General features: G+C 45.1%; 1 protein-coding gene across 5 annotated transcripts in view; it reads right to left on the bottom strand.

The window, feature by feature from the left end:
* Positions 1–7,895, bottom strand: part of URI1 (URI1 prefoldin like chaperone) — a 58,415-nt gene extending 50,520 nt beyond the window's left edge. Inside the window, exon 1 of one of the 5 annotated variants that reach the window (XM_048816352.2) lies at positions 7,513–7,895. In XM_048816352.2, coding sequence (XP_048672309.1) covers positions 7,513–7,584 — 72 coding nt within the window. In that variant the 5' untranslated portion in view covers positions 7,585–7,895. Of the gene's footprint in view, positions 1–2,593; positions 2,621–3,165; positions 3,184–7,512 lie in introns of those variants that run through there. The other 4 variants (XM_048816349.2, XM_075118386.1, XM_048816351.2 and 1 more) reach the window with 4 other exon arrangements.
* Between the last annotated feature and the right edge of the window lie 4,438 nt (positions 7,896–12,333).

Here is a 12,333-nt window from a genome sequence, read left to right as displayed (position 1 = left end):
TCGTGAGCTACAGCTCACTTCATCGGATGCATACTGTGGAAACTGCAGAAGACACTATATACACAGAGACCATGAAACAATACCTCCTCCCACCCCACTCTCCTGCTGGTAATAGCTTATCTAAAGTGATCACTCTCCTTACAATGTGTATGATAATCAAGTTGGGCCATTTCCAGCACAAATCCAGGTTTTCTCACACACACCCCCCCACACACACACAAACTCACTCTCCTGCTGGTAACAGCCCATCCAAAGTGACCACTCTCTTTACAATGTGTATGATAATCAAGGTGGGCCATTTCCAGCACAAATCCAGGTTTTCTCACCCCCCCCCCTTTTTCAAAAAAACTCACTCTCCTGCTGGTAATAGCTTATCCATCACTTTGGATAAGCTATTACCAGCAGGAGAGTGAGTTTGTGTGTGTGGTTTTTGAAAAAAAGGGGGGTGGGGGGTGAGAAAACCTGGATTTGTGCTGGAAATGGCCCACCTTGATTATCATACACATTGTAAAGAGAGTGGTCACTTTGGATGAGCTATTACCAGCAGGAGAGTGACTTTGTGTGGGGGTGGGGGGGCGCGGAGGGTGAGAAAGCCTGGATTTGTGCTGGAAATGGCCCAACTTGATTATCATACACATTGTAAGGAGAGTGATCACTTTAGATAAGCTTTACCAGCAGGAGAGTGGGGTGGGAGGAGGTATTGTTTCATGGTCTCTGTGTATATAGTGTCTTCTGCAGTTTCCACAGTATGCATCCGATGAGGTGAGCTGTAGCTCACGAAAGCTTATGCTCAAATAAATTGGTTAGTCTCTAAGGTGCCACAAGTACTCCTTTTCTTTCAGCAGAAACAAACACATAAATTACTCAAAGATCAGAAGTTACTGTAGTGGGCTGTGAAACTGGTAAGATTTTGATGCAGGGCTCTGGTCACTCCATCTGTTGACATAGTCTGACTTTCAGACTGAAGTGCCTACACTGTAGTGACATTATGAATTTTGTGAAAGCAATCACACGTTACTTAATCAATCTACAATGGTGCATTGTAATATACAGGCAAAGTACTAAAGACTCTGTCCACACCAGGATAAAGTTAAACTGTTCACAAAACAGCTTAATTAGCACAGTTATACAATTTAACCTGTGTCAAATTAACATGTTTTCACAAGTCTCTTATTGCATCCATGCTAGCCCTCTGGAAACCAGTTCAGATGTGCTACACAACACACGAAATGATGCAACACATAGCATTTCCTTCTAACGGACACAGCTTTGGGCTGAAATATGTGAGAGATTCCTTCCTCCATACTATATTTTGTTATAAAAATTGTTTAAATGTTCACGTCCTCAGATAAAGAGTGATTATTATTTAACCTTTTTAAGCATCTGCTAGAATCAGGGTTAAAATCTGATGCTATACAATCAGCAGACATTTAATTCATATTAACAATGGGATAAATTCCTTTGGAATGTGGGCAAATCTCATGGCTCAATATAGTTATCAATTATTGACCAAAACAAGGTAAGACAGGTGACCAGTTAATGCTAGAAGATAAAGCAGGCTTTATAGCTGATAGCTTCAGCCAACTACTGAATGTGCCCTTTTCCTTCTGAACAGCGCTTGGGAAAGCAAGGGTGGAATCAGGAAATACAGAAAACCATCTGACAGGGTGGACTGTGCCTAAATAGAGATTCTGAAGTGGTATTTGGGTGGAGATTTTTTTTAAAAAAGGATTAAATCACATAACGCTTCGGAAGCTAGGCTAACTATAATGGGCATTACACAGAAAGTTATGCTTCAAAGCGGATGCTAACAGAATTGGTTTCTCACTAGTGAGCTTTGTTGAGATATGAGCACCATTGAACAATAGGGCTGAAAGAGTCCAATGTGCTTAAAAGCACTGCACTGCAATCCACACTGAATAAATAAATTGTTATGAAGATAATGAGCATCTATATATTAAGAGAATCAGTCACCCCATCTGAAACCATCAATATTATAAATATTCTGATTATGTTGACAGTTACTACCATTTTAATGGGGCAACAAGGTAAGTGACTCCATCTTTTAATGAATCACAACAATGTACTTGTCATGTACTTTACAGTGGTAGTAGCTACTATTATTTTGGCATACTGTTCTCTCTCTTTATCACAAACAGTTTGTATAATAAATATATAGTTATTTGTGTGATTACTTTCTAATATGAAAGCAGATATTTGCCATCAGGGCGTGTAAAATCTACATGCCCCAAACAAGGAGGAAGCTTGCCCTCAAAAGCAAGAGGATCTAAAATCTGCTGAAATTGTTGATGGAGGTCTTCATTTAAAAAAAATACTTCTAGAACTTATGGCGGTAAAGATAAGCTTGAAACATGAAATATGTATAAAATAATGCAGTGTCATTTTCTTGAGTCTGCAGGCACCTATAGTGCCGCCGCTGTTGCAGTATCAGAGGGCTATTCTACACTAAAGCTGTAAGTTGACCTAAGTTACGCTACTTCAGTTGCATAACTGAAGTTGATGCAACTTGGGTCAACTTACAGCACGTCTACACTGCGCTATGTAGACGTCAGATACTCTCCCGCTGACTTACCTTCCGCCTCATAGGGAGGTGGAGTACAGACATCAACGGGACAGCACTCTGCCATCAACGTAGCTTGCCTTCACCAGACCAACAGCAGTGCTGATTTAGCCGGAAGTATAGACAAGTCCAGAGTGAAAGGCATAAGATTCTGCTCAGTTACACTGTTATTCTTCAGAACTTACACATAGCATTTGGAGTTAAAGACATCACCCTACACCAGGGGTGGGCAAACTTTTTGGCCCAAGGGCCACATTGGCATTGCGAAACTGTATGGATCGCTGGGTAGGGAAGCCTGTGCCGTCCCAAACAGCCTGGCCCCTGCCCCCTTCCACTGCCCACCCCCCTCAGAACCCTTGACCCATCCAGCCCCCCGTCCCCATGCCCTGACCACTCCTCCCAGGACCCCTGCCCTAACCACCCCCATCCCCATCCAACCTCCCCCTGCTCCCTGTCCCCTGACTGCCCCGACAGCACCCCCCAGGACTTCCACGCCTATCCAACCCCCCCCCCGGTCCCCGTCACCTGACTGCTCCCCAGGACCCTCTGCCCCTTATCCAACACACACACCCCTGCTCACTTACCATGCTGCTCAGAGCAGCAGGAGCTTACTGCCCGGCCAGAGCCAACCCGCTACCCGGCAGGAGTCGTGGACCAGAGTGCTGCGGGTGCAGCGTGCTGAGGCTGTGGGGGAGGGTACAGCGGGGGAGAGGCCCAGGGCTAGTCTTCCTGGCCGGGAGCTCAGGGGCCAGGCAGGACGGTCCTGCAGGCCATAGTTTGCCCACCTCTGCCCTACATGAATTAAATTCATAAGTAATCTGTCAGGGACATGTAACATACACTGACCAGTAAGTTACAATAACCGGTGCCCTAAAATCTCATGATACTTAGATGACATGGTGAATTGCAGGAGAGTCACTTTCCCTTCCTACTCTTCCTAAACCAGGAAGAAAAAACAGACGTGAATCAGTGAAATATGAAAATCTTTAAAATATATTCCTACTAAAACCACCACGCTGCCAGACCTCAATGGAATTCATTAGATTACCCAAGACTGCATTTGCACTCAACATGTCCCTCATGGGTCTAAATAGTTCTCTAAACATCTCCCATTTTGTAACACATAACTTGTTCAATTATTCAACAATTTAGCTGTCTGCAGAGTGACAACAGTACAGAACATTCATCTACCTCTTATCTGTTAGTAACCAAGGATCCATTAGTCACTGAGAATCACATTTATATATAAACTATTAAATTTAAATTCAGGCTCTATAGCAGGGGTTCTCAAACTTCATTGCACTGACAACAAAAATTACTACACGACCTCAGGAGCGGGGACCGAGCCCACTCAAGCCCCACCGTCTTGGGCAGGTCGGCAAAAGCTGAAGCCCGAGCCTCACCACCCAGGGCTTCCGCCCCAGGCAGGAAGCATGTATGTAACCTGAACCCCACCACCCAGAACTGATGACCTTGTGCTTTGGCCCTGGTTGGTAGGGCTTGGGCCCTGAGCCCCAGCAAGTCTAAACCAGCCCTGGTGATCCCATTAAAATGGGCTTGCGCCTCATTTTGCTGTCCAAACCCACAGTTTAAGAACCACTGCTCTAGAGCATGAGATTCTGCCTCTTTAAATATCTATATTGTACTTCCTACACCTACAAACAGTGGGCTTAACATAATATTTCCAGCTAACAGATACTGAACTTTCAAGCAATCAGTGATAAATGTGCTATATTTTTTTACACTAACATTCAAAACTTTAAGCAGACATGATGCTTTCAGTGATAGTCTTTATCATGAAAATTACTAGATATTCTTCTATAATTTATCCCGAAGATACACATTCTAAGACATGTTTTTCTACCAAGTACGTTTAGTAGATGTCCTGAAAATTGCTTTTAAAGGTTTGGTCTGATTATCACTACAAACTAACAAGATGAAAACTGTCCAACAGGCAAGTGGCTATTCTAACCAAGAATTAAAATCATTCGCCAACAGAGTTCCTAAACTGGGATGTGGCAGCCCCAAACAGACATCAGTGGGTCATGAACTTCCTGGTCTTCCGACGTTTATAAACAGGAGGGAGGGCCTACGTAGATGAAAGGTGACTCCTGTTACTGAAAAGATTGAGAACTACTTACTACATTTTAAAAGCCAAAACTCATGCCTAAATCAGTAAAAGAATGCAACACGTATCCACTTTAGCAAAGCAATATGCATGCTAAAAATCAATCATGATTCAAATAAAAATATTTCTAGGTCAGCAGGTAATTAATAGTGTATGTCATTATTTCAAAGCCTAGAGGAAAAAAGGACACAATATGGTATAAGTTTCAGTCTAGTGGGAGTAAAGCTAAATAATTTATTTTTATTCAACCAAGTTTCAGTCCTAAAGGGAGCATATTGTCACCTGGATAAACAGTGGTGTGTGTGTGCATTTCTGTAAATCTAAGCATATCAGAATGAGAGTCAGAGCTGGGTGAAAATAAAAATACATCAATTAAATTATTTTTCAAAGTGTGAAATTTTCAAGTTATTTGACAAATATTTGACCACTTCTTTTGAGACTATATTAAGAAAATGTTGTAGGGTATTAGAACACAGGTTGTGAAAGACATTTATATGACTACTAGATTAGCAAAAGCACTGTGCAAAATTTTATAGCAATCATATCTAATTTCAAGCTTGCCTCCAAGTGGAGTTTGCTCAAATTTATGAAATCTATGACTATCTGAAAAGGAAGGTGATGGTATAAATGAAATGGTCTCCTCAACCTTAAAATATAATATTTTCAGAACCAAAAACACTATTGTAATGCGATTATATACAGCTTCCAATTCTCTATTTCACAGAGGAAGAGCCCACTACGGCTTCATCCTGACACTCCACTGTAACTAAGATATTTAGCTCCTCAGGATAATTTCATAATGAAGCTGAAGGGTTCAAATATTTTTAGCCAATCTGCAGAAATTATGTAAAGTTTCCTTACGATAAAATACAATTTTGGTACAGCAGCCTAACAGTCTTAATTAATGGCCTCTTGGGTCTCTTTTCCACTGGAGCAGATCTGTTTGAGAACAGTCTTAAACTTGCTTACTGAAGGGCCTTGCCATGAACTGGGAATAATTCTACATGCTCCTGACAGACATGCACTTACACTCCATGACCAATTGACACTAAAGCATCACAGAAGCATAATTCTCCATCACAGTCAACTAGCCTGGAAAGTAACTGGACTGTGGAGAGAGAGAACAGTTTACTCTCATCTGATGTTCTTATAAGAAGAGACCATTCAGAGTATCCCACCAGATTATCCTAATTTTCATCCATGTTAACAACCCATCAGTTTAGGTAGATCTTTAGGTAATGATGTGGGTCTTTTTCTCCAAAGCCAGACATCTTGTTTATACACAATATTCCAGAAGATGCTCATGGTCTGTATCATGTATGCATTACTTAGGCTCCCTACCCTCAAAAAAGTGATGTTGGTGGAAGCACCATACAGTAAAGGAACTACTAAGAGTTTTCTTTTATACCTAGGGAGCTACTTTTAAGATGCATACAAAATTTTTAACCTTATGAAGAGACCAAGAGGACAACTGAAAAGGTATTTAGATTATTGGCATGAAATACTCATGATGATGTGTGCTAAATATGGCTCTGATCATGCAATTAATTTCATATAGGTAGACACCTGCACCTATGCAGAGCTAATTGCAGGATAGGGGCCTATCACCCCAAAAATCACATCAATCACCTAGTAAGCGGATATGACTAATCTTAAGAAGGAGAGATCTCCAGTTTTGCACTAAGCCCATATACAGCATGGAGTAAGAGAAGACATTCAGTATTCTAAGGCAGGAAACTTTGTAAAAAAGACATTTGATAGTCTGGCTATTTTAAATACAGCTCTAAAGTAATCAGTCTTCAAAAGAAGGTTCATGACTGATTAGACCCTAATGCCCTACCTATGGAAGTTAGTTCACATGGGCAGAAGCCCACAGGAAGCTCCACTGACTTCAATAAGGCTCTGTGTGGACCAACTTGCAGACCTAAACGCATAATCACCTTTCCTATTAAAAAAAGATTAAGCATCTGAGAGAATAATAATTTGAAAAACTGGTACTACTATGCACGTACAATTACACCCTGACATAAAACCTTAAAACGATGTTTGTTACACATTAAAGCAAGTATTTACACAACAGATTGCAATGACCCCTAGGGAGCCCACATGGTGCATCAGTAAACATATGGGTATCTTCCAACTTTTCTTAAAAGGTATTCTTTGAATTTAAAAGAAAGGAAACACAAAAATGGCATTGGAGTAACATGGCTGCGACACAAGGCCAAAAGCCAGGACGCTAACCTTAGGGCTGACAGATCATCTTTAACTTGGACTATTGGATTTCAACACTTTAGGCAGAGCTAGGACACTGACACGGTTTATTTCAGCCCCACTCCAGAAGCTGGGTCAGGGTCCACTTTTGAAGCAGCCCTGTGTTAAAAGCACCCACAGGCCTCTACTCTGGGGGACAGAACCGGCTTTGTGGGGGGGTCACACCCTTTTTACCCCAAGCCCTGGTGTTGTTGGGGGGCCGATGACGCCAGCGGCACTACGGGGGGTGGGTGCGCACCCTTGGGGCTGGGCTCCGGCCTGAGGCGACTCCGGACGCTCAGCTGGCAGCCCCGTGCCAGCTCCGCGGTGCCGGACCCGCCGGGGCGAGGCGCTCCCCGCACACGTTCTCTCTCGAGTGCGGTGGAAGCGACAACAACCGTTACAGGCCCAACGCTGCCATGACCCCGCGGCCTGGGCCTCCTCCCCCGGGCCCCTGCCCCGCTTCCCCCCAGCCGGGCCCGGCGCTCCGGGCACCCTTCCGGGCCTCGCTGCGGAGCGGCCCAGGCCCCCGGCGCTGCTGCTCGGCCTTTACCTTTCCCTGCTCCTCCCGCAGGCGGCCCACCTGCGCGGCGCTGAGCGGCGAGGCTGTGCCGGGGGCCTGCATGGCCCGGGCGGGGGCAGGGGCTGGCGGGGGCGCGGGCCGGGCCGCTCTCCTCAGCAAGGCGAATGAGTCCTATAGAAATGTTTGTGCAGCGTGAAGCGCCGGCTCCGGAGCCGCATCCACGCGGGGACCGCCGCCGCCTGGGCCCGGGGAGCCGCTGCCGGGGGAAGCATCTCACACTCGCATTCTGGGCCGCGCCACCGCCTGCGCCCGGGACCAGCTGCGCCGAGGGGCCGGAGAGCACGAGCAGCTTGAGCCCAGCCGCTGCCGCGCCGCCTCCTCCTCCCGCCCGCCCGGCCGGCTGCCTGCTGCACTCTGGGTAGGCAGCCACAGCGCCCGCCGGAGGCACCGCGGCGAGCGAGCGGAAAGGCGGGTGCTCCCCACCCCCTGCGCCTCGCCGGGGGCACCAAACGCGATCCCAGCTCCCAAAGCCGTCATGCCCCTGGACCCCATCGCCAGGCCACCACGCGGCCCCTGCCCCCTTACCCCATCGCCAGTCCACCACACAGCCCCTGCTCCCTGGACCCCATCGCCAGGGGACCGCTCAGCCCCTGGACCCCATCGCCAGGCCACCACACAGCCCCTGCCCCCTGTATCCCATTGCCTTGGGGCCCCTCAGCCCCTGGACCCCTTCGCCATGGGACCCCTCAGCCCCTGGACCCCATCGCCAGGCCACCACACAGCCCCTTCCCCCTGGACCCCATCGCCAGGGCACCATGCAGTCCTTGTCCCCTGGACTCCATCGCCAGGGGACCACACAGCTCCTGGACCCCATCGCCAGGCCACCACACAGCCCCTGCCCCCTGGACCCCATCGCCAGGGCACCATGCAGTCCTTGTCCCCTGGACTCCATCGCCAGGGGACCACACAGCTCCTGGACCCCATCACCGGGGACCACACAGCACGCAGTCCCTCGATCCCAGCTCCCAAAGCACGCAGCACCCTGGATCCCATCGCCAGAGGACCACACAGCACCCAGTTCCTCATTCCCAGCTCCCAAGCACCCAGCCCCTGGATCTCATTGCCAGGGGACCACATAACCCCTGGATCCCATCGTCATGGGATCACACAGCACCCAGTCCCTCGATCCCAGCTCCCAAAGCACACAGCCTCTGGATCCGATCACACAGCCCTTGGATGATATTGCCGTGGGACCACATAGCACCCAGTCACTCAATGCCAAAGCATCCACCCCTGGATCCCATCGCCATGGGACCAAACAGCCCCTGGATCCCATCGCCGGGGACCACACAGCTTCTTCCCCCTGGATCCCAGCTCCCAAAGCACCCAGCCCCTGGATCCAATCACCAGGGGATCACACAGAACCCAATCCCTGGATCCCACCTCCCAAAGCATACAGCTCTTGGATCCCATCGCCATGGGATCAACACAGCACACAGCCATTGGAATCCATAGCCACTTGATCCATCCATAGATCACAAAGCATAGAGCCACTTGAACCAAGCTCCCAAAGCTCAAAGCCACTGGATCCGAACTCCCAAAGCATGTAGCCAATTAATCCCATCGCCATCAGATCACAAAACAGATCTATTGGATCCCAAGCCATCAGATCACAACTCACATGGACACTAGATCATATAGCCATGGGACCATAAAGCATTGAGACACTGGATCCAATTGCCATTACAGCACAGAGCCACAATCCCAGAGCTCTCAGATCACAAATTCCAGATCCACTGGATTCCCTAACCATCAGATCACAAAGCACAGACCAATTGGATTCAATACTCAGATTCAAAATGCCTCACTGTATTTCAGGCCCATTAGTTGTCAGAATATAGAACCATCAGACCCCCCTGCCTTTGAGAGCCATCAGATTCCAAGTCTCAGACCCCAAAGCACAGAATCACTTGATCCTATACCTGATGTATCCCAAATTACAGATCCATTAGATACCAGAACACAGACCCAATAGGGTTAAATTACAACCTGTAAGATTATAAATCACAAACCCACTTGATCCTACACTGACAACAGCCCAAATAATGACTATACTGGGTTCAAGGCCTACTGGATTCTACATCAGAAACTTGCTTTGTGGAAATAGACAAATGAGGGCTTGCAAGGGCTTTAGCCCCCTCTCCCCACCAAAAAAATGTAGGGATTTCATTAATAAAGGAAACACTGAGTTGGGAACAGCAGTTCATTTATCTCACTTTGTTAAAAATGAATAAACTTAGTCAGTTCAAAACTATTCACTGAAGCAATATTCAACAGCTATTACTTTATTATTTTTTAGCCTGCCTGCTGCCGCACCTAAAAAAAGTTGTCTCCACCACTACACTGGATTCATAACAGATGTTCTAGTAATAGCGGCAAAGAGTCCTGTGGCACCTTATAGACTAACAGATGTATTGGAGCATAAGCTTTCGTGGGTGAAAACCCACTTCGTTGGATGCACCCATGAAAGCTTATGCTCCAATACGTCTGTTAGTCTATAAGGTGCCCCAGGACCCTTTGCCATTTTTACAGATCCAGACTAACACGGCTACCCTTCTGATACGTTCTAGTAATAGAAAAACAAGAATCTAGTTTTATTAATTTCAGATCCACAATATCCTGGAATAGTGCAAATTGGGAAAATCCCTTATACTACACCATAGATTAATTAGATCCTAGATCATAGACTCATTAGATCAGTTATTCTCCATGTTTTTCATTCTGCAGTTCACTTATTAAGCAAAATATCCATTAATGGGCCCAATTCTTTCTAACACCCAAATCTACACATTGGTTCTTAAACATTGCATTGTACAGACCACAGGAAGGGCTCTTGCAGATTATAGTTTGAGAAACACTGCATTATATTCTTCACTCCAGTCCCCTAAAGAACCCCTACAGGTTTCTTTAGTTTCTTATCCCCCTCTCTCTTTCTCTCTCTCTCTATATATATATCATGCACAGACAGTTGCACATACAACTTTTGCACTTAATTATTGCAAAAGACAAAATAGCGTGGGTCTGAAGAGACTTGAGTGATTTTGATATAATAATACTATCTTCTGTGTATATATTGTAATGTATGTTTTATCCTATATGTGCTCAGTGCTTTACATCAGGTATATCGTGCTCAACAACAACAACAAAATTAGAATTCCCGCCCTAAAGAGTTCACAATTGCAAGGCAAAATCTTGGCCCCACGGAATTCATTGGGAGTTTGCCACTGACGTGAATGGGGCCCAAATTTCATCCTCCTTGAATTAAAAAAAAAAAAAAAAAATGTTGTGTGGCTCTCATGGCCCAAAGCAGCACAACACATTTTACAAATCCACTGGGACCATTTACTCCACCACTGAACCAGTCACCCGTTGCTAACAGGATGGGGTGGCAGTTCAGCAGCACACAATATCACTACACAGCAGCTGAAGAAGCGTGTAACCATTTATCTGAAATGGAATTTGGCCAGAACACTGGGATTAACCCCCACCCTTATTTTTATTGTAATCTCACGTTCTGTGCTATACACGCTCCATAGCTTGGGGACTCAATAACATAGCTACATGATCTTTCAATTTTCATGCTTGGGATGGTCTTAAGTTAGACTATTAATGTATTTTTAACATTTTTAAAATTCATTTTCCTTGCTATTCTGTTTTTCTAACGTGCACATTTTGTAGTTCATCCTGGAGCCAATACAGCTCTTTTATTTATTTTTACATGGTTTAGCTTTTCCAAGCATTCTGTAGTGTATTTGTTCCATATTATGTATCCTACAGTGTTTCATTCACCATTATTTAAAATTAGTGAATTATTTAGTAAGATTTTTTAAAATAGACATCCATAGTATATCAATAAGACTAAAAGCCATGGCTTCATTTGCAAGGATAAAATCACGAGGGCTATCCTATACTTGTTCAGGGAACTAGTGAGTAAAAGGGCATGATAGTCATTATTTTACAAGCAGATGACAAAGGGCTTTCATCGCAATTTCCCCTCCCCCCCCTTAGGCTCAGTGGCTGACTCCCCCTTTGCTGTTTCTTTTTTGTAGTGGGTGTCAACTGGCTCTAGCTTCTTGACCAACTTCTAATTCTGAACCACAGTCAAGCCAAGCATTTGCATCACTTCCATTTCTGCCCCTTTTCCCTTCCCAAAAGTCTCATCTTTCCTCTCCTTTGGTTCCTCTCAGGTGCTGTCAGATAACAAGGAAGTTTGGAAACACCACAAGAGCATCAGAAGAAGGGAGCTAACTTTAGATATCCCATGAAGCAACAATTTTGAGGAATGTGTTCCGTTACTATGTTTGGTTGGTAGGTTTGGTTTTCATTTTAGTTTTTTTACAGTGCGTTTTTATTATGTTTTATTTAGATTGCTGAAGTGCTAGGCCCTGGGTTCTTAACCTGGGGCTTGCAATCACCTTCTCTTTTTTTTTTTTTTTTTATGTCTAGATGAGAGGAGGGTCCAAAACTTGTTTCTATTGTTACATGAGGTACAGAAAAGGTTGAGAACCAGTATAGTAGGAACATTCCAAACACAGAGGAAGACACAGTTCCTGCCCAAAGAACATACAATTTAAAAACAGATCATTCCCAAGAATATGGATCAACATTTTCCTGTTCTAGATATGCAGAATTTAAAACAATTATTCAGGAGGAAGACCTCAATTTTTAGACAGGAAGACCTCAATTTATTTTTTGGCCTCCCGTATTCCAAGTAAACTCAGATAGTTAGAATTCTAAAAGGGTTGAGCTCACAATATTGAAGGTCACTTGAAATTTAGGCTCGAACCTACA

Source organism: Caretta caretta, chromosome 12 (genome assembly GCF_965140235.1).
Source record: "Caretta caretta isolate rCarCar2 chromosome 12, rCarCar1.hap1, whole genome shotgun sequence".
Taxonomy (NCBI): domain Eukaryota; kingdom Metazoa; phylum Chordata; order Testudines; family Cheloniidae; genus Caretta; species Caretta caretta.
This window is presented reverse-complemented; position numbering and strand designations above follow the sequence as displayed.